This window comes from Triticum aestivum, chromosome 5D, assembly GCF_018294505.1.
Source record: "Triticum aestivum cultivar Chinese Spring chromosome 5D, IWGSC CS RefSeq v2.1, whole genome shotgun sequence".
In the NCBI taxonomy this organism is placed as follows: domain Eukaryota; kingdom Viridiplantae; phylum Streptophyta; class Magnoliopsida; order Poales; family Poaceae; genus Triticum; species Triticum aestivum.
Genome location: NC_057808.1, coordinates 50860937 through 50883490, shown reverse-complemented (window position 1 = coordinate 50883490; position 22554 = coordinate 50860937). Strand labels below are relative to the sequence as shown.

Sequence of the window (22554 nt, the reverse complement as noted above, 5' to 3'; positions counted from 1 at the left end):
AAAACGCAAACTGAGACCACGACATTGACGGCGAGCTGCTGGACGAGACGGAGAGGCTGGCGAGGGAGTTTTTCATGCTGTCGATTAAGGGGAGAGAGAGAGAGAGGTAAACAATGGTGCCGCACACATCCAGGGCTATGGCCACGCCTTTGTCTCCGCCGACGATCAGAAGCTCGACTGATGCAACATGCTGGCGCTCGGTGTCACGCCGGCGTCCATCCGGCAGCCCAGTCTGTGGCATGGCTCTCGACGCACTCACAAGGATGTCCCGCGATGTGGTGCAGCCAGTGTGGATGAACTTCTTTTACTGGACGGGAGCACGGTCACCGTGCTCCACCATGACGCCGGCTGCGCGAGGCTGCAGGTCCTCCGGGCTAGCGCCTGGGTGCACGTTCACCCCATCCCGCGCGCTCGTTGTCAATCTCAACAACTCTGCTCACTAACGACGGATAAAAGAGCGTCGAGCACCAGGTGGTGACCAATGCCGACCAGGACCTACTGTCCATCGTGACCATCTACGCGCCGGACCGTTGCCGATGGGGAGCCATGTTAGAACCAGAGGTTCAACCATGGGAGTACAACCTACAGTACGTCACCAGCAAGCTCCATGGCAAGAAAATGTTGGATTCTCCGTTCACCCTGTGCCACGTAAGCAATCCCGGAGCCCAAACAAGATTTCAGGTCAAAACCACCGGGATGGACCGGGATTACAAAGGACGGGGGTGCCAATTTCAAGGAATTTGAGATGAGGGTTTGATTTAGACCGAGAATACGAATTCAAGGTTTATTTCAGACTTTTCTCTACATAGTGATTGTTATAATTACCAAAACCAAACATGGGGCATCATACTCATTCACTAAGCCATATATTTTAAACAGCTCTTATGGAAGTAATCAAACACCCACTAATCTAGAGGCAATGATTAAAGAATGTATCACTTCCCAAAAAGAACCGAATAATTCTTTTGCAGAAAAAATTGATAGAATGGGAGTTTTATTTGATAAGGCGGAAACAATTGCTAATGATGTACTCTCTCCGTTCTAAAATAGATGATTCAACCTTATACTAACTTTAGTATAAAGTTAGTACAAAGTTGGGTCATCTATTTTGGAACAGAGGGAGTAGAAGCTTTAAAGAAGAAATGTAGTATTCAGTCGGATGAGATTATCTATGCCGGCCCCACCGAGTGATCCTTCGGATAGACTCAGGCCGTTAGGGTCTATTAGGCAGAATTCTTCACATGGGCATACCCAGGGGGTCCCACTGCCATTTGTTTTCACCAAAAATGCCCATTTAAATTTGTGAAATAAAGGTATCTCACATAAGATTGAAAGTTGAGATTTGACCCTAATTATTTTTATTTGTAAAAATAACTCCCATCATATTTTATCCATTCACTATAAAACAACAACTATACTAGAGTCTTCTGTCATTATAAAAAAATGCACACAAAAAGATTAAAGTACACTTTTTAGAAAAATTATAATCTTTCAAGTTCATTTTAAGTAGCATATGAGTATCTTAAGAATTACTAAATAATAGTATTATCGTATATAAGGTTTTAAAAGAGAATAAATATATTGTTTTCATAAAATAATATAACTAATAAAATTCAAATTAATTTATTCAGCATATATCATTAATAACTATTTCTAGAGGTCTCTCGTAGATATATTGTCCACCGAAATCGTCCCTTAAAAGTTGCGAAATATTAATTTCCAATATAAGATTCAAAATTATGAAATAATATGTTGTACGCGTAGATTTACAAGAAGGGGCTACTTTGCTAGTTATTTTTGAAATCATCTTGAATTTTGAAATAGAAAATATACCTTGAAGTTTGAAACCGCACTAGCTAACTATATCTTTGACCAACAACGTTTTGACCACTACATACACCTTGAATTTTGTTTCGGAGTTTCTATTATGTGAGCAATGGAAATTAGGGCAACCCAGCATGAAGCCAAATAAGTTTATGTACTATACGGTGAGTGCCCACATTATGAAGGAAGCAGTTGTTCAATAAAGAAACAATCAACCCATGTAATTGACATACTTTGATTAGAAACATAACATTAAAGTAACAATAAATTGAAGCACACACAATGTTCGAACATACACAACACACGTGCATGTTATACATACCAACTCTTTCACATGTAAACTGTAAGTAAGACTATCGAGGGTAGCTTGCGGACAACACAAACTCTTCTTCTTGACTATATTGCCTGCTCGTGTCCTCTAAGCTTGCCCTTCTTACTGGTGGTGTATATCTCATTGCCGAATAACTCCCCTCGTATGTTGCATCCCGAATCCGAAAATGTTCTTTGGGTCCTTGAAGTGCTTCTAGTGTCATCTCCACTGACCTCATAGTTGGTCGCTCCTCTGCTCTTAGCTTTATGCACGACATAGCTAGAGAAGCTACCACTTCAACTTGGGTACCACCCTCCTCAATTACTTGCGGATCTAGTATTTCTACCAATTTACCTTCTGCAAGTAGTTCAACAAATTGTGCAACTAGCCCATCACCAGTGGAGGATCTATATATAATTGGCATCTTCCTTGTAAGCAACTCAATGAGAATAACTCCAAAGCTATAAACATCACTTTTTTCTGTTAGACGGCCACAATAAAAGTACATAGGATCTAAATATCCCAACGTTCCCTGCACCACTGTTGTAATTGTTGTTTTATCTTTAGGAATGTACCTTGAAGCTCCAAAGTCAGACACCTTCGCTGTCAAAGCATCATCAAGAAGTATATTGGTGGACTTTATATCTCTGTGTATTACGGGGACAGAAATACCCGAGTGAAGGTAAGAAAGGGCTTTGCCAATTTCTACTGCAATCCTTAATATGTCTCGCCAAGGTACTGATCTTAGTGGTTTCTTGTGAAGATAATCACATAGGGTTCCATTGGAAATGAACTCATAAGCCAACAAGGGGACTTCTGTCTCAAGACAACATCCAAAAAGCTTTACAATGTTCCTATGATTGATCTGTGAGAGTATGGAAACTTCATTTATAAACTCGTTAATCTCACTCTTGACCACAATATTTGACCTTTTGATTGCAACAACATGCAAGTCTGATAAAATTCCTTTGTATACGGTACCATGCCCTCCACCACCAAGCTTACGAGTTGGATGGAACTTGTTTGTGGCCTTTTCTAGATCCCTTAGTGGGATGATCATCCTCTCTGCAATATCTGACCTATGAGATACCAATTTTTGCAACAATTGTCCACGATTTTGATTGAAGAACTTTTGTCTCAACTTCTGTTCCTTCTGATGCTTAAGCTTGCGTACTATTATCTTTGAGGCAAGAAACAAAATTAGAATAGTTGGGCCACTAGAAACTGATAGGCCAATGATTAAACCTGCAAAAAATAGATCGATGGGCACACAATTAGCGTATGCGGTGACATAACTCAATAGTAATTAAAAGAACAAATATGAGGTTGGACTCAGGGTTTGAAGTCTTGTTAGGGGGAGAGGTATCACCCAATTGACCAAAAATCTACTAACTATACCAGGTTCAAATTTCAAAAATATCAATATCCAGCCAAAACTATGTCTCAAATTGAGGTGACCCAACTAATAGGAGGGGTCAATATTTAACCCATGTAAGTCCGCTAACCACCACTAACCAGCCACTAACCACAATCGCAGGTGGTTCGCATGAGAAAGGACGTAGATAATAGTATGTGTAGCTAGAGAGAGTGTTGGCTTCTATCTCAAAATTTTGAAATGTATTCATCTGTTAGTAGTAATGTAAAAAATATATGTTTCATGGCATATTTAATTGTACATATATTCTTATAAGTTTCTTCTTCTATGCATCATTAAAATAAACTTTCTTATTGATTGTGTTCTTTACTCCTCTATAAAATGGCGGCATTCCATTCTTATATAATTGTGGGTTGCAACTGATTTAATTAGGGATTGTCGCCACTTGAAATAATATATTAGTATAATGTAGATTTATTAGAAGAAATCTGAATTGTATCTGCATCGCATAACTAATTTTTAGCTTATTTTTCATGAACATACTCTATTTTTATTGTTCATGAGCTAATACATAGAACAAAGTACGAGAATATTCTTTGCATTTAAGACAACAAGAGGGATTTTCTAAATATGATTGAGAAGGAACACTATCTTTTCACCTACTCCCTCCATTTCCAAAATGTTAGTATCTTTATGATAAGTCGAACTTTTAAGTCGTACAAACGTGTAAAAAATATAGCAACCTATGTGACACCAAATAAAGACATCTTGACAACACATTTCATAATTGATTTGATGAAGCTAATTCGTTCGTAAAGATGTTGGTATATTTTATATATAATTGGTTAGGCTTAAAGATGCTTTACTTAGAACAAACCTAAAATTTAAATTTTGGAAAAGGAGGAAGTACATGTTTTAAAACTATTGTGCTTTATCTAAGATAGTTTATATACATCTTGATCCTAGGGAAAGTATGAAGCAATAGTGCCCACCTGTGTTTATGGACTGGACACAACCATCTTTGTGGGTGGCGTTTCCTTGGTATCCGTGTGAGCACGTGCACTCGAAAGATCCCTCTCTGTTGGTACACTTGCCGAAGCATGCATATAATTGTGGCTGTTTACACTCGTCGATATCTACATAAAACATGGAAGCATTAAGCCAAGTTGACCATGTGAATCTATATTTTGGTTGACAAAAGGCAGCATGCATGTCGGAAGGCTTGTCGTGGTAAAAAACTTCATCATACTCCACCACGAAGCAGATTTATTAGTATATGCACATGTAGTGGGGGGTAATGTATGTGTCTGTGTGCAAGTTAAATATAAGAAAAGGGATGAGTCAAGTCCAAATAGCACCCCTGGAAACTTGTCAACCTATCCGTGTCTACAATACGTGTTTAATTTTTCTTGCGAGTAAGAAATATAGAGAGAATAATTCTACTGCTTAAAAAGCCGTAAGGTTCTCTCGAACTCATCCTTCATCTAATCTTACGTATGTTTCCAACTCCCTTTTCCTCTTTTGATTTTTCCTTCCTTCTCTGACTTTTTCCTCATTTTCCCTCAAAACCGGCTCAATGTTCCCACCTCTTATTGACATGCCAAATAATTGTGATTTTTTGGTAAGCCAACAAATGTTTGCCAAAACAAATTCTTCTGCTACACGATCACATAAATATGTGCATGTAAATCATGAGCTAAAATACTAGAATATTTATACTCTCATTCCAACACATGACAATTATTTAGTTAAAAAAATGCATAGCAAAGTTTTTCTTATAAAACTTAGGGCAAGTGAGAAGTTCTTATGTCTTGTTAGTGAGTGAGAACTGTCCGATTTTGATCTGACGGGGAAAAGTAGAAATATTAAAAAATCGATGCCCATTAAAAAAGGGTTAATCCTGGTGCTAAGTAAACTTTTGAATCATGGAGTCGGGTCCAAACGATGAATTGAGAGAGGCTAATGAAAATACTCCTAGATTTCCGGTTGAAGGGTGAGTCTAAAACAATCAAAAATTAGTGGGGCCACTCTCAAGCCATGTAGAGCTGCTCCACCACTTTCATTTTGGAATCTTTGTAAGATATCTAACCCCAGATACCATTTGGTCAAAACTTATGTTGATTTAACGCCGAAAAGTGAGAAAATTTGAGAGTTGAGTTGAGTTGCAACATGGTTAGGTTTCTTATCACCGGCTTGGTTGGGATGTTAGAGAAATTCCAACCGATTCCCAATAAATATAGCCTCCAAAATTTCTTACAGCGCTCTCCAAATTTTGTGGAGGCTGTAAGGCAATGCACAAAGTAGATTCCCCAAACTTGAGCCTTAAAAAATATTACCCATATTTCTGTGCATATAAACTCTATCCTAACTCAAACACATCAAAGTAGTTCAAATTTTTCCATGTTTTGACGTCAAACAATTCAACAACATTTCGAATCGATAGGTTCACACAAATTGAATTCAAATTTAAATGAAATGAGAAGGTCTGAATGCAACAAATAACCCGATAAAACAAGTAATTTATGACAACAGATAATCTAATGAAGCAAATACTCCAAATTAACTAATAATCATGATCGAAAGAATGTAAACACGCTATCGTGCATGTAGCCACCCCTGATGCTCAATGGGATCTTCACCAAGAAAAGCCTAAATGTGGTATGGGTTCCTACCAGGTCTGATAGTTTGGCCAACATAGCCATAGTCGTAGTCCAATGTGCATACCTCTCATTCTCAATGATCATGTCTAGAATCACACAACACTCCATAATCTTTCAGAAGGTCTTATTGTCCTAGAAGTGAGTAAGACCTCGATCAATTGCAAACTAAGCTCGCAACATTCCAAATGCTCCACCAATATCCTTCCTCGCTCATTATTGACACTTGGCAAAGTGTTTATTTTTATTACCTTTATAATTTGGAACTGTCTAGACAAATGTTGACCATGAATACTAGATGCCATCGGCAAGATAGTAGCCTTGATCATAATCATGCCTATTGACATTAATGTTGCATGTCAGAGCATCACCACTTGCTAGCCTAGCAAAAAGATGAGATCTCTGCAAGTCATTGATGCCATTGTGAGAACCATGATGCCAAAATGGCAATGGTGAATCTACAAGTCATCAGAGATAACCCCTTCATAAATGATAGTTGGATCATGGCAATGTGTGGTGAATTGTCCATGACATGCATGGAAATTCTTCCAGCTCCAACATGTCCAGTCAATGCTTCTAAGCATACCTAGTTAGCCTCTTACTTCACCCATTTCTAGAATCCTCGACGTGTTATCAACATTGGGTGCCCTAAAATACTCTGCTTTGTAAACCCTGATTGCAACATCGGAAAACTTTCTCCCGCGCCTATGGATGCATCTTTGACCATTCAAAGATACTCATTGGTCAAATAGGCAAGAGTACCATATGGAACCACCCAAAGTGTTGTGGTCACCTTCTAGGAACTAGTAAATCCCATGAACCACATTTCTCCGTTGCGTGAATAATGTTTCGTTAGCTTACTTGACTTAGTCAATTTTCTAAAACAATATATTGATATCTGTAAGCGTTGCTAGAAGAGATGCAGAGGTTATATGGGATGAGCATGTCATGGTCATCGGCTCTATTCTGGTGATATGTCAAACGGCCGAGCTATGACTCTTCACAACTCGTCTTCCTCCCACTTTCCATCATCCATAGAGTAACCATCAACAAAATCTCCTCATCTTCCTCATTGAATAAATGAACATCAAAATTGTCCAACGACGGTGAATCATCAAAATACCCTCTACTATGATGACATATAGACAAATAGTGAATCATATGCCATCTGCACGAATCTACAAGAAGCTAGACTACTAAATATGAACAAATTTGAGGCGAATATACCTTGGGGCAAGTCGTCGAACACCCTGAGTGTCGAGGCCATCGTTGGCCAAATGCAAGAGCGGAGGAAAAGATAGGTTAATAAGTGGTGGGAGAAGGTTGTAGGTGGCACACGGCGGCCGTGGTGCTTGGGAGTTAGCTCGGGTGTGTGAGATGTAGCACAGGTAGAAGCTAGATGGCGCAAAGGATGGAATTGGCGATGGCGGATGGCTGGTACATGACTCCGGCTTCCTCAACAAGTCGGGGAACGGAGGACTCGTGCCAGAGACAGGCCCACATCGAGCTCTTTTGATGCGGCCATGGCGGTAGTCGGGAAAATGGGGTGTAGCCATGGTGTGTGGTATGGCCCGGAGCGGGTCATCCGTGGTGAGTGCTGCCAATGGACGCCAGTACAGAGGCTAGAGGTGGAAGCAACATAGGCCTCGTAGTTGACGGTCATGCCAAACCGCTCATAGAATAGAACCAAAAAATATCTGAAATAAATCAAGGAAATATGCGAGCACCCGTGGCAAGTCTAGGACTTGAACCTAGGGTGGGTTGGTTCCCCTACAAAGAAACTAACCACCTAAACTATGCTTAATTTGCCGAATATGGATGAAGAGAGCTCTATATTCTCTCCACCAACTAATACTTTTTTGATATGTCCACCAACCAATATGGATGAGAAGAGCTCTGTATTCTCCCCACCAACCTCCAAATACATAGTCTATGTGTTATTTTTCCAGCACGCTCCAAATATTACAGGTATGGAGGGATGGTTAGGGAACCTGGTAGAGTGTGAACCAACCTGTGGTTGAATGGTTAGGAGGGTAGTGGTATCCTCAGCCCACCAGGGTTCAAGTCCTATACTTGACATTGGTACTCGTATTTTTCTGTATTTATTTCAGGCCTTTCGGCGATGTGTATTTAGTGGAAGGAGACGTTCCCATCGACTACGAACATGTCCATGGCGACTTCACGAATCTCAAGATGATCTGTCAACTCAGTCTCTCAAATGCGCTCATAGGGGTAGGGTATGCATGTGTGTTTTCATATGAATGAGCGTTTGTATGAGCATATGTGTCTGTACTGTGTTAAAGAAAAAACTTGGCAGAGTGACTTTTTAAGTGCAGAACTTCAAACCGGCGGATTTTGTGGAGTTCAGGTGAAAATCAGGAAGGCCACGTGGAATTTCCCGCATAGTCTATGCATATCATAGAATTTTTCAATAAACTTTACGGAGGTCAATGCAAGTCTTACTTTGGACAGGCCCACGACGGGAGCGGTCGTGGGTGTCACTCCCTTCTTGAAGGCATCGTTGCGGTTACTATTCTTCCTTGGGTGACTCTGGATGAAGACCTAGATCATGCATGGATTGGGCAGCGGCAAACACTCCAGTGTCGTCACCTTCTTGAAAATGGCGCCTTGGGTCCTCGTTTTGTCAGGCACGGCTTCACTTCATGTTTAGCCGTTCCTCTACACAGATTGTATCTTGCCTTGAGTGCGTGTGTTGTGGTGTCGAGTGTATGTGCTGGGTTGTATGGTCGTTCTTTATATATGAAACGGGTCGCGAGCATTTTTGGGTATAGGGTGAGCATAGCATGGACTGCTTCTCCACTCCGGTGACATGTCAAACGACCGAGCTATGACCCTGCACAATTCGTCTTCCTCCCATTTTCCATTAGCCATTGAGTAGCCATCAACAAAGTCTCCTCATTGAATAAATCAACATCAAAATAGTCCAAGGATGTAACATCCCAAATTTTTAGATTTGGAATGTTAATAGGATCATTATGTTGCATCCTGATTTCTATGCATATTTGAAATTTTCTGATTATTCAAATCATTATTGCAACTTAAGGCAAAATATTTGGAGTGGAGATAATATGACTTCTCCCTTATTAATAATACTAGGAAAATGCTAAGTATATATTCTGGAGTTTACAAAAATTATTTTGGCTTTGTAGAAACTCAAAATTATTTTGTAGTTGTTATTATAATGCTCTTTATGTGCTTGTTTTGCATAAAATAATTTTTTCAAAAATGCATTTGTGTTGTAAAAATGTTCACTGATTTTGTAGCAATAATGGTTTATTATTTGTTGTAGTATTTTTCTAGGATTTAATTTCCTATTTATTTAGCTTTATTTACTTCCTGTAGAAGATTTTTTAGAAAAACAACTCGCGCACTGTGTAGTCGGGCCGCACAGCGGCCAGCTATCCCTCGCCCGCGCGCGTGCTAAGCAGCAGCCGCTAGCAGGCCGGCCCATTCCAGTGCAACCGGACAGCCCACCCCGCAGCTCCCTTATTTGTTTTTTCTTCTTTCCAACTTTTGTCGCTGACAACTCTGGCCCACGGTCTCATCTCCTACGTCCAGCGTGTTCCTCATGAACACCCAATCCCGAATCCAATCCGTTGGGATTCACTCAAATCTGTAGTCCCGTCTCCAAGTTGACCCATATATATAGATGCCCGTGTGCTCCTCATCCGATTTTTGGAAAAATCAAAGGATCCCGTGCCCTACACCTCCCTCCCGATCTCCCTGAACTTGCGCCGCTGACAGAAGCTTTCGCGGTGAATTTCGTCGCCATCGCGGGTACCAGCACCTCCTGTTTCCCCTGTCGTGTTTCCCCTGCTTCTCTCTATCTCTCTCATATTCTTTTTTTCTCAGTGGAGCACCCAATCGAGCAGACGGACGTTGACAGAAGCAGTTCGCCGCTGGCCACAGAGAGACCCCTCCTTCGCCGTTAGAACTACCATCGTCACCTCCGTTGATCGCCGCGTCTGCACGTCACCTCGCCTTCGCCGGAGAACCGCCGGGGGAAGCGCCGTCGCCCACGCCCGAGCCGCGCCGCCGCCGTCTCGTTCAAGTCCGGCGACCACACAGCCTCTGTTTTCCGGTGAGCGTTTCCATCCGTCGGATCTCTCTCTGACGGTCCAGATTAGATCATCTGTTTTTTTTATTTCCCGGACCGTTTTTCTGTAAGCTGTGACCGTTCGCTGTTTAGACCCCGCACCGAACACATCCAGCCACTAGTAATGCGCCACGTGGCACATCCACAGCTGCCGCAGCAGTTCTTCCACAAATCTGTTTTAGCACAATTTATTTTGGCAGATTCCATATCAAATGTTCATTTAGGTATATCTTGAGATCCGTATCTCCAAATTGACCGATTATTTTTCCTGTGTACTCGTAGAGACCAGGCGAATACCGCAGAACCAAAATTTAACATTTTTGAACTATTCAAATTTGAATTTGTTTAAATTTGATTTCAAACATCCGGAGGCCATATTTTTCAAACCGTAGATCCAAATTAGTTGATTCTTTTTGCCTTGTGATCCTGCTAGCATGTAGATATTATATAACTACTGATATGTTCTGTTAATTAAGTTTTTATTTGAATTCCTTGCTATTGACTTTATTGTGGGGCTATGTGAGTACGGTTTATTTATCGGTGCCTTCGTTGTGGTATAGATTGTCCAGAGTGTGAAGCGGACCAGAATTAAGCGTTAGAGTACTTCAACACCGTTCAAGGCAAGTTTGCACTTTTGATTTTGCTCATCCTATATTCTGCTATGCGTGTGTGGTTTTATGCTATGCTATATGTTTGGCTTGATATGTGTATCCCGTGTTACCATGTTTTGTTGTCGATTGTGGTATGTGATGGTGTGATCAACTTGCTATGGTAGACGTGGGCATGTGTCGAGTGATTCCATGAAAGTGGTGAGTGTTTATAGCCGTAGGCTCGGGATAATTAACCAGGTGAATGCGTCACTGGCAGAGCGCTCTATTGTCCCTAGAGAATGCGCCATTGACAGAGCGCACTTGAGGCGAGGTATAGTTTTCGGAACATAAATCAGGTGAATGCGTCCTTGGCAGAGTGCTCTATTGTTCCTAGAGAATGCGCCACTGACAGAGCGCACTTGAGACATACTTCTGAAGTTCTTGTCATGTTTATTTAGAATCTTTGGGTTATCTTGAGCGAGTAAATTAGAGACGGTTGTGAGTTCAGGTAGTGGAGGTAGGTGAAGACATTCTTCTCCAAACTAACTTGCGTGTTTTGTTTGTCATACATTGCTTTGTGGATGTAGGTTTGCTTTATCATATTGTGTGATTTGCCAATACATTCAATGTATTGACCCTTTGTGGCTGCAACTTATCATGTTGCAGGATTTTCAGATGATCAGTGAGATACAGTAGGGTCGCGAGTCTTCACTCAGCATTTTCGCCAGTGGGCAGTGATGGGACTCATCGTCTATTATGCTACATTTCCACTGTTGTTATTGAATACAGCTAGCGATGTGCTATTCCATTTGTAATACTTTATGAATTCTGGATCATACGTTATAGTAAATGATGCACTTGTTATTTGATATTCATATGTACTGTGCGTGCTAGCGAGTCGAGCCAGGGACTAGCACAGTAAGCACAGAGACATCGAATCTTATCAGGTTCGGATCATTACAAAGGATGATGGTGGATCATCACAAAAACCCTCTACCATGATGGCATCCAGACAAATCATGAATCATATGCCATCTACACGAATCTACAAGAAGCTAGACTACTAAATATGAACAAATTTGAGGCAAATATACCTTGGTGCAAGTCGTTGAACACCCTAAGTGTCGATGTCATCATTGACTGAATGTAAGAGCGGGGGCAGGGAGAGATTCATAAGTGATGGGAGAAGGTTGTAGGTGGCACTCGGCGGCCCAGGGTGCTCTCGTCGGGCAAATGGTGGCTAAAACAGAGTCTGGAGTTTGTCACCCATGAGAGTTAGCTCGGGTGGGCGAGACGTAGCACATGTAGAAGCTAGATGGGACGAAGGATGGAATTGGCGATGCTGGATGGCTAGTGCGTGACTCTAGCCTCCTCAGCAAGTCAGGGAACGAAGGACTGGTGGCAGAGACATGCCCACATCGAGCTCTTGTGGTGTGGTAAATCCAGGAAATATGCAAGCACGCTTGCCGTCTAGGATTTGAATCCGGGTGGACTGGTTCCACCACAAAGAATATGGATGAACATAGTTATATATTCTCTCCACCAACCGGTTTTTTTAGATGTCCAAAACCAATATGAATGAAGAAAGCTCTATATTCTCTTCACCAACCTCCAAATATGGAGTCTACGTGTTGTTTTTGCAGCACGCTCCAAATATTACAGGTATGGAGCCCGATAGTGACTTCTTAAGTCAAGAATTTCAAACTGACAGATTTATGGAGTTTGGGTGAAAATCACGAAGGCCACCTGAAATTTCCCGCGTAGCCTATGCATATCATAGATTATTTTATTTTATAAGATAAACATTTAACGAGGTTATATGAATATTTTCACCATCATGGCCCATTGCCATGGCTGCGCCACAAGTGGAGAATAGGGAATGTGCTAGAATTGTCCTTACCCGTGCATCCGTTGTCAAGGTATGGGTTGCCCTCGTAGCCTTCCTCGCATATGCAGAAATATCCCGCCCCATTGGTGGAATTCACGCACTTGCTGTGGTTGCTCAAGCAAACGTATTCTGACGTTTTTCTCAGCAGGGGGCACCGCAGAGAGTTACTACCATTGCGGATGGCCCAGTCGAGCCAAAGTGGCATGCTCCATCGCTTGGCCTGTTCCGCCGTCATGTTCAGGTCGGCGGCCTTGAAGACGTAGTGGTTCTTCTGCACGATGAAGGCGTAGCTGCAGGGGCGCCTGATGTCAACAGGCGCTTCCGACCATTTCCCGAAGCTCATCCTGGTGTTGGTGAGCAACGGTGAGATGTTGACGCGGCAGCATCCGATGCTGTCGCACTTGTTGTTCCGCGCCCTCTGTTTTTTGTTGCAGTAGGCCACGCACCCGCTATAGTAGCCGTCCGATGTTGCGTTCGAACGCGATCCTCTGCCGGCGTAGGCGAGGGTGTTGCAGCCAAGGACGAAGAGCTCGTTGAAGGTGTTGGAGATGCGGTACACCTGCTCCTTGTTGACCGTCAGCCTGCCGTCGAAGCTGCCGGCGATCTCGTTGCCGGCAGCGTCAAAGCACATGTACGCCACAGGCAGCTGCACCTGGACCCGCGCGCCCGCTTTCACGGTCAGGTTCAGGCTCAGCACGCGCACGGGCTCGGCGAGGCGCTTTCGGCCTGCGACGGTGGCGTCCGGCAAAAACGGCGTCATGTTGTTGCAGACGATCTCGAAGCCCGGGCGGAAGCAGCCGGCGCCTATGCCGAACGGGTAGGGGACGTCGATGCCGCCGCATCGGGCCTGGCAGCCTGGCTTCGCCACCAAGGAGCTAGAGGCAGTGGTTGCCCATGCAGCTAATAGCAATAGCAGCAACATCCATGCCATCAACGGCATTGTTCGTTGAATATCGGTGGGTGGTTAAGCCTCCGTACATCCTGCTTCTCTTAAATGCAAGGGCGAGCCCTGCACTTACCACTGGCTGTCCTTGAATTTGTGAAAAAAAAAAACAATCACACGTACTCCACCCAAAAATCTAACTGGTCTTGTTCATTAATTAATTTACAATCTAAATTAATTACAGCAGGGAGTTGATAGCTTGTTGCCGTCAAGGGAAGACTTGTAACTGGCCGGCAGCAGGGGCAATGGCCGGCAACAACACAATCTACTATGCGTGAACTCATTGCCTAACTCGGAACCATTCAAACAGTCAAAGGTAACTTGGTCCGTAAACACATCTTAACAATCCAGGACGGCAGGCAAGGCGAACGTTTCTACGGAGTTTACACATTGGTTGACGAAGGCTACTACTGTACGTAGCATGATAGCAGCCTCACAATTTTCATGCCTCGCGATGTTTGGAACTCATGAGCGGGAGTGGTCCAAGATGTTTTCTACAGTTTGTGATTAACCGCGAAAACGTGAGCAGGATTCAGACCCCAAAAAATTTGACATGGAATTTCAACCGAGCTGCATGTCGGTGGGAACGACGAATGCGCGGGCCCGTCGCGTCGGTGGTTTAATCTATACACAGTGTTAAAGTAGACAGTTGAAGCTAGGCGTGAGGCCTCACGGTTGGTTTGTGCACTTGTGTTTCTCCGACCTTTTCTTCCCGTCTTGTCCACTACTACCAAAAAGATAGAAACATGTTTTTTCTGTATATGTGGCATCCGATCAAGTGAGTGAAGCGTATTCGGTTCATGGCGGCCGACCGTGGAAAGATGGCCCGGTCGTGGTACCACGGCCGCCGTCGATGGCGGTTGGCCCCCCTTGTCCATCTTGCTTCGCGGAGGAGGGAGTCACGGCACGACGCTAACTCGATGTAGCTGGCCTATCTATTCTATCGTTTGTGGCCGTTGCGGACGGGATTGAGTGCATTAGTTTGGGCGCGGACGACAAGCGTAACCGCAAGATGCTTGGTGTTGAGCTGTCCATGCATGGGCTGGCATGGTCCATGGAATGGAATCTAAGGTGGAGCTTGAACGGTGGTGTCATCGGTCCACGCGGCGGTGACCCAAACCCAGGACAAGTAGTGATTGGTGTGCATGAATGGGTGAAGCCGGCGATCTGGACAACCGACTGATCGATTGGCGAAGACGACCGAGGGCCGGCGGCTGGCATCATGACCGTTGAAGCTCATCGTCGCGCCACGAACTAGGTGGGTGGTGCGACGAGAAGCTGAGTGGACGTCGTACGTCCCCACGAGTGCCACATGCACGCACGCGACGAGGGTGGGTTCGGAGGGCGGGCGTGACGGTGACGCCGATGACGTGCATGAATGGAAAAAAGAACCTTGTTTTGTGCATGCATGGCAATGTCGCCGTCATCGTAGCCGCCATGCTGCGTGCAGCCGTCGTCCCTGTTGCACCCCTGACCAGTGTCGTCGATGCGCGGGGGGTTGGACGGCGCGGGCGCCTCCTTGCGTCGCTGTCGAGGATGACGGCGCCGCCCTCCTCGCGTCCGCGGCGCCGAACGGCAATCTCCTCGAAGGCGCGGCGCTGGCGCTCCATCTGCTCACGGACGTAGTCCGCCTTCGCCCACTTGAGGGCGGTCTCGGCTGCGGCGGCCATGGCCTCGTGCTCCTTCTTCACGGGGAGCAAACCCGGCTCGGTCTTTGGCCTGACGAGGCGGGAAGAAGAAGGAGAGGGGCGGCCGCCCTCGTTGATGACAAGGGCGCCACCGCGGGTGCGCGCCCAAGTAGTGTCTCCTGCGGCTCCGGCTTGATGGGGCGGAGCGCCGGCGAACCGGAGGAAAGAGAGCCAGAGCCCGACGACGACGAGGTCGCCGTCTCCATTCACCGCAGCGTCCAGGAGCTACCACGGCGGCGGGATAAGGAGGGGGCGCCGGGTACTCCAGGCGCGGCGTGTTGCCGGCCTCGATGTGCTCGAGGACGGCTTCGAGGGTGCGGCCGGGGACGCCCCACCATTGGTGCCGCCCCTAGGAGTTGAGGTGGCCGTGGGGGCTTGACGCCATTGGTGTAGGCGATCTGCTCCTCGTCGCGCCACTCGAAGTACGCCATCCACAATGCGTTGCTATCGGGGGTGTACCTCGGCTGGTTCCATGCCGGCTCCGGCAGCGAGGACCGGATGCGCGCGATTTCGGCGCGCCGAGTAGTGTTGGAAATATGCCCTAGAGGCAATAATAAAATGGTTATTATTATATTTCCTTGTTCATGATAATTGTCTATTGTTCATGCTATAATTGTGTTATCCAGAAATCGTAATACATGTGTGAACACATAGACCATAACATGTCCCTAGTGAGCCTCTAGTTGACTAGCTCGTTGATCAATAGATGGTTACGGTTTCCTGACCATGGACATTGGATGCCATTGATAACGGAATCACATCATTAGGAGAATGATGTGATGGACAAGACCCAATCCTAAGCATAGCACTAGATCGTGTAGTTCGTTTGCTGAAGCTTTTCTAATGTCAAGTATCATTTCCTTAGACCATGAGATCGTGCAACTCCCGGATACCGTAGGAATGCTTTGGGTGTACCAAACGTCACAACGTAACTGGGTGGCTATAAAGGTGCACTACAGGTATCTCCGAAAGTGTCTATTGGGTTGGCTCGGATCGAGACTGGGATTTGTCACTCCGTATGACGGAGAGGTATCTCTGGGCCCACTCGGTATTGCATCATCATAATGAGCTCAATGTGACTAAGTAGTTAGTCACGGGATCATACATTACGGAACGAGTAAAGTGACTTGCCAATAACGAGATTGAACGAGATATTGGGATCCCGACGATCGAATCTCGGGCAAGTAACGTACCGATTGACAAAGGGAATTGTATACGGGATTACTTGAATCCTCGACATCGTGGTTCATCCGATGAGATCATCGAGGAGCATGTGGGAGTCAACATGGGTATCCAGATCCCGCTGTTGGTTATTGACCGCAGAGTCGTCTCGGTCATGTCTACGTGTCTACCGAACCCGTAGGGTCTACACACTTAAGGTTCGTTGACGCTAGGGTTGTAGAGATATTAGTATGCGGTAACCCGAAAGTTTTTTGGAGTCCCGGATGAGATCCCGGACATCACGAGGAGTTCCGGAATGGTCCGGAGGTAAAGATTTGTATATAGGAAGTCCAGTTTCGGCCACCGGAAAAGTTTCGGGGGTCACCGGTATTGTACCGGGACCACCGGAAGGGTCCCGGGGGTCCACCGGAAGGGTCCCGGGGGTCCACCGGGTGGGCCCACCTATCCCGGAGGGCCCCATGGGCTGAAGTGGGAAGGGAACCAGCCCCTGGTGGGCTGGTGCCGCCCCCATGGGCCTCCCCCTGCGCCTAGGGTTGGAAACCCTGGGGGTGGGGGCGCCCCACCTGACTTGGGGGGCAAGTCCCCCCCTTGGCCGCCGCCCCCCTTGAGATGGGATCTCCAGGGGCCGGCGCCCCCCCAGGGCCCCTATATAAAGGAGGGGGGGAGGGAGGGCTGCGCAACCAAGCCCTTGGCGCCTCCCTCTCCCCCCGTAACACCTCTCCCTCTCGCTGAGCTTGGCGAAGCCCTGCCGAGATCCCCGCTACTTCCACCACCACGCCGTCGTGCTGCTGGATCTCCATCAATCTCTCCTTCCCCCTTGCTGGATCAACAAGGAGGAGACGTCTCTCCCAACCGTACGTGTGTTGAACGCGGAGGTGCCGTCCGTTCGGCGCTAGGATCATTGGTGATTTGGATCACGACGAGTACGACTCCATCAACCCCGTTCTCTTGAACGCTTCCGCTCGCGATCTACAAGGGTATGTAGATGCACTCCTCTCTCTCGTTGCTAGATGACTCCATAGATTGATCTTGGTGATGCGTAGAAAATTTTAAATTTCTGCTACGATCCCCAACAGTGGCATCATGAGCTAGGTCTATGCGTAGTTTCTATGCACGAGTAGAACACAAGTTGTTGTGGGCGTTGATTTTGTCAATTTACTTGCCGTTACTAGTCTTATCTTGATTCGGCGGCATCGTGGGATGAAGCGGCCCGGACCAACCTTACACGTACGTTTACGTGAGACAGGTTCCACCGACTGACATGCACTAGTTGCATAAGGTGGCTAGCGGGTGTCTGTCTCTCCCACTTTAGTCGGATCGGATTCGATGAAAAGGGTCCTTATGAAGGGTAAATAGAAATTGGCATATCACGTTGTGGTTTTGGCGTAGGTAAGAATCGTTCTTGCTAGAAACCTATAGCAGCCACGTAAAAGTTTGCAACAACAATTAGAGGACGTCTAACTTGTTTTTGCAGCAAGTGTCATGTGATGTGATATGGCCAGAAGGATGTGATGAATGATATATGTGATGTATGAGATTGATCATGTTCTTGTAATAGGAATCACGACTTGCATGTCGATGAGTATGACAACCGGCAGGAACCTAGGAGTTGTCTTAATTTATTTATGACCTGCGTGTCAACTGAAACGTCATGTAATTACTTTACTTTATTGCTAACCGTTAGCCATAGTAGTAGAAGTAATAATTGGCGAGACAACTTCATGAAGACACGATGATGGAGATCATGATGATGGAGATCATGGTGTCATGCCGGTGACGATGATGAACGGCGCCCCGAAGATGGAGATCAAAAGGAGCAAAATGATATTGGTCATATCATGTCACTATTTGATTGCATGTGATGTTTATCATGTTTTACATCTTATTTGCTTAGAACGACGGTAGCATAAATAAGATGATCCCTCGCTAAAATTTCAAGAAAGTGTTCCCCCTAACTGTGCACCGTTGCGAAGGTTCGTTGTTCCGAAGCACCACGTGATGATCAGGTGTGATAGGTTCTAACGTTCGCATACAACGGGTGTAAGCCAGATTTACACACGTAATACACTTAGGTTGACTTGAGGAGCCTAGCATGTACAGACATGGCCTCGGAACACAAGAGACCGAAAGGTCGAACATGAGTCGTATAGCAGATACGATCAACATGAAGATGTTCATCGATGATGACTAGTCCGTCTCACGTGATGATCGGACACGGCCTAGTTGACTTGGATCATGTATCACTTAGATGACTAGAGGGATGTCTGTCTGAGTGGGAGTTCGTTAATAATTTGATTAGATGAACTTTATTATCATGAACTTAGTCTAAAAAATCTTTACAATATGTCTTGTAGATCAAATGGCCCACGCTAATGTTGCCCTCAACTTCAACGCGTTCCTAGAGAAAACCAAGCTGAAAGACGATGGTAGCAACTACACGGACTGGGTCCGTAACCTGAGGATTATCCTCATAGCTGCCAAGAAAGCATATGTCCTTGAAGCACCGCTAGGTGATGCACCTGTTTTCCCAGCAACTCAAGACGTTCTGAACGCCTGGCGGTCGCGTAGTGATGATTACTCCCCGGTTCAGTGCGGCATGCTTTACAGCTTAGAACCGGGGCTCCAAAAGCGTTTTGAGCAGCACGGAGCATATGAGATGTTCCAAGAGCTGAAAATGGTTTTCCAAGCTCATGCCCGGGTCGAGAGATATGAAGTCTCCGACAAGTTCTACAGTTGTAAGATGGAGGAGAATAGTTCCGTCAGCGAACACATACTCAAAATGTCTGGGTTGCACAACCGCTTGTCTCAGCTGGGAGTTAATATCCCGGATGACGCGGTCGTTGACAGAATCCTTCAGTCGCTCCCACCTAGCTACAAGAGCTTTGTGATGAACTTCAATATGCAGGGGATGGAAAAGACCATTCCTGAGGTATATTCAATGCTGAAATCAGCGGAGGTGGAGATCAAAAAGGAACATCAAGTGTTGATGGTGAATAAAACTACTAAGTTCAAGAAAGGCAAGGGTAAGAAGAACTTCAAGAAAGACGGCAAGGGAGTTGCCGCGCCCGGTAAGCAAGCTGCCGGGAAGAAGGCAAAGAATGGACCTAAGCCTGAGACTGAGTGCTTTTATTGCAAGGGAAACGGTCACTGGAAGCGGAACTGCCCCAAGTACTTAGCGGATAAGAAGGCCGGCAATACCAAAGGTATATGTGATATACATGTTATTGATGTGTACCTAACCAGCGCTCGTAGTAGCTCCTGGGTATTTGATACCGGTGCGGTTGCTCATATTTGTAACTCAAAGTAAGAGCTGCGGAATAAGCGGAGACTGGCGAAGGACGAGGTGACGATGCGCGTCGGGAATGGTTCCAAGGTCGATGTGATCGCCGTCGGCACGCTACCTCTACATTTACCTACGGGATTAGTTTTAAACATCAATAATTGTTATTTAGTGTCAGCTTTGAGCATGAACATTGTATCTGGATCTCGTTTAATGTGCGATGGCTACTCATTTAAATCCGAGAATAATGGTTGTTCTATTTATATGAGAGATATGTTTTATGGTCATGCCCCGCTGGTCAATGGTTTATTCTTAATGAATCTCGAACGTGATGTTACACATATTCATAGTGTGAATACCAAGAAATGTAAGGTTGATAATGATAGTCCCACATACTTGTGGCACTGCCGCCTTGGTCACATTGGTGTCAAACACATGAAGAAACTCCATGCAGATGGACTTTTGGAGTCTCTTGATTATGAATCATTTGACACGTGCGAACCATGCCTCATGGGCAAAATGACCAAGACTCCGTTCTCCGGAACAATGGAGCGAGCAACCAACTTATTGGAAATCATACATACTGATGTGTGCGGTCCAATGAGCGTTGAGGCTCATGGTGGCTATCGTTATGTTCTCACCCTCACTGATGACTTGAGTAGATATGGGTATGTCTACTTAATGAAACACAAGTCTGAGACCTTTGAAAAGTTCAAGGAATTTCAGAGTGAGGTTGAGAATCAACGTGACAGGAAAATAAAGTTCTTACAATCAGATCGCGAAGGGGAATATTTGAGTCACGAATTTGGCACACACTTAAGGAAATGTGGAATTGTTTCACAACTCACGCCGCCTGGAACACCACAGCGTAATGGTGTGTCCGAACGTCGTAATCGCACTCTATTGGATATGGTGCGATCTATGATGTCTATTACCGATCTACCGCTATCATTTTGGGGTTATGCTTTAGAGACTGCCGCATTCACTTTAAATAGGGCTCCGTCGAAATCCGTTGAGACGACACCGTATGAATTATGGTTTGGAAAGAAACCTAAGCTGTCGTTTCTTAAAGTTTGGGGATGCGATGCTTATGTCAAGAAACTTCAACCTGAAAAGCTCGAACCCAAGTCGGAAAAATGCGTCTTCATAGGATACCCTAAGGAAACCATTGGGTATACCTTCTATCTCAGATCCGAAGGCAAGATCTTCGTTGCCAAGAACGGGTCCTTTCTGGAGAAAGAGTTTTTCTCGAAAGAAGTAAGTGGGAGGAAAGTGGAACTTGATGAGATGACCCCTCTCGAACCGAAAAGTAGCACAACACAAGAAAATGTTTCTGTGGTGCCTGCACCGACTAGAGAGGAAGTTAATGATGACGATCATGATCAAGTTACCACTGAACTTCGTAGGTCCACATGGACACGTTCCGCACTAGAGTGGTACGGCAACCCTGTCCTGGAAATCATGTTGTTGGACAACGGTGAACCTTCGAACTTTGAAGAAGCAATGGCGGGTCCAGATTCCAACAAATGGCTTGAAGCCATGCAATCCGAGATAGGATCCATGTATGAAAACAAAGTATGGACTTTGACAAACTTGCCCGATGATCGGCGAGCGATAGAAAATAAATGGATCTTTAAGAAGAAGACGAACGCAGATGGAAATGTTATCATCTATAAAGCTCGACTTGTCGCTAAGGGTTATCGACAAGTTCAAGGAGTTGACTACGATGAGACCTTCTCACCCGTAGCGAAGCTGAAGTCCGTTCGAATCATGTTAGCAATTGCCGCATTCTACGATTATGAAATATGGCAAATGGACGTCAAAACGGCATTCCTTAAGGAAGAATTGTATATGATGCAGCCGGAAGGTTTTGTCGATCCTAAGAATGCTGACAAAGTATGCAAGCTCCAGCGCTCAATCTATGGGCTGGTGCAGGCATCTCGAAGTTGGAACATTCGTTTTGATGAGATGATCAAAGCGTTTGGGTTTACGCAGACTTATGAAGAAGCCTGTGTTTACAAGAAAGTGAGTGGGAGCTCTGTAGCATTTCTCATATTATATGTGGATGACATACTATTAATGGGAAATGATATAGAATTCTTGGAAAGTATAAAGGTCTACTTGAATAAGTGTTTTTCAATGAAGGACCTTGGAGAAGCTGCTTACATATTAGGCATCAAGATCTATAGAGATAGATCGAGACACCTCATAGGTCTTTCACAAAGCACATACCTTGACAAGATATTGAAGAAGTTCAATATGGATCAGTCCAAGAAGGGGTTCTTGCCTGTATTGCAAGGTGTGAGATTGAGCACGGCTCAATGCCCGACCACGGCAGAAGATAGAGAAAAGATGAGTGTCGTCCCCTATGCCCCGGCCATAGGGTCTATTATGTATGCCATGCTGTGTACCAGACCTGATGTAAACCTTGCCGTGAGTTTGGTAGGAAGGTACCAAAGTAATCCCGGCATGGAACACTGGACAGCGGTCAAGAACATCCTGATGTACCTGAAAAGGACTAAGGATATGTTTCTCATTTATGGAGGTGACGAAGAGCTCGTCGTAAAGGGTTACGTCGATGCTAGCTTCGACACAGATCTGGATGACTCTAAGTCATAAACCGGATACGTGTATATTTTGAATGGTGGGGCAGTCAGCTGGTGCAGTTGCAAGCAAAGCGTCGTGGCGAGATCTACATGT

The 22554-nt window shown here is 45.2% G+C and overlaps 1 protein-coding gene and 1 long non-coding RNA gene across 2 annotated transcripts; one reads left to right on the top strand and one right to left on the bottom strand.

The window, feature by feature from the left end:
- Positions 1-2177: 2177 nt before the first annotated feature.
- LOC123124279 (wall-associated receptor kinase 5-like) lies at positions 2178-4181 on the bottom strand. The gene is made up of 2 exons (XM_044544930.1): positions 4169-4181; positions 2178-3379 (listed from the first exon to the last, which is right to left on the bottom strand). The coding sequence occupies exons 1-2, from the start codon at positions 4179-4181 to the stop codon at positions 2178-2180; spliced, it is 1215 nt and encodes a 404-aa protein (XP_044400865.1).
- A 5563-nt stretch (positions 4182-9744) lies between these two features.
- Positions 9745-11722, top strand: LOC123124280 (uncharacterized). Its single transcript, XR_006461027.1, has 3 exons — positions 9745-9964; positions 10040-10268; positions 10844-11722. It is a non-coding gene; the product is annotated as an uncharacterized lncRNA (long non-coding RNA).
- The last annotated feature ends 10832 nt before the right edge of the window (positions 11723-22554 follow it).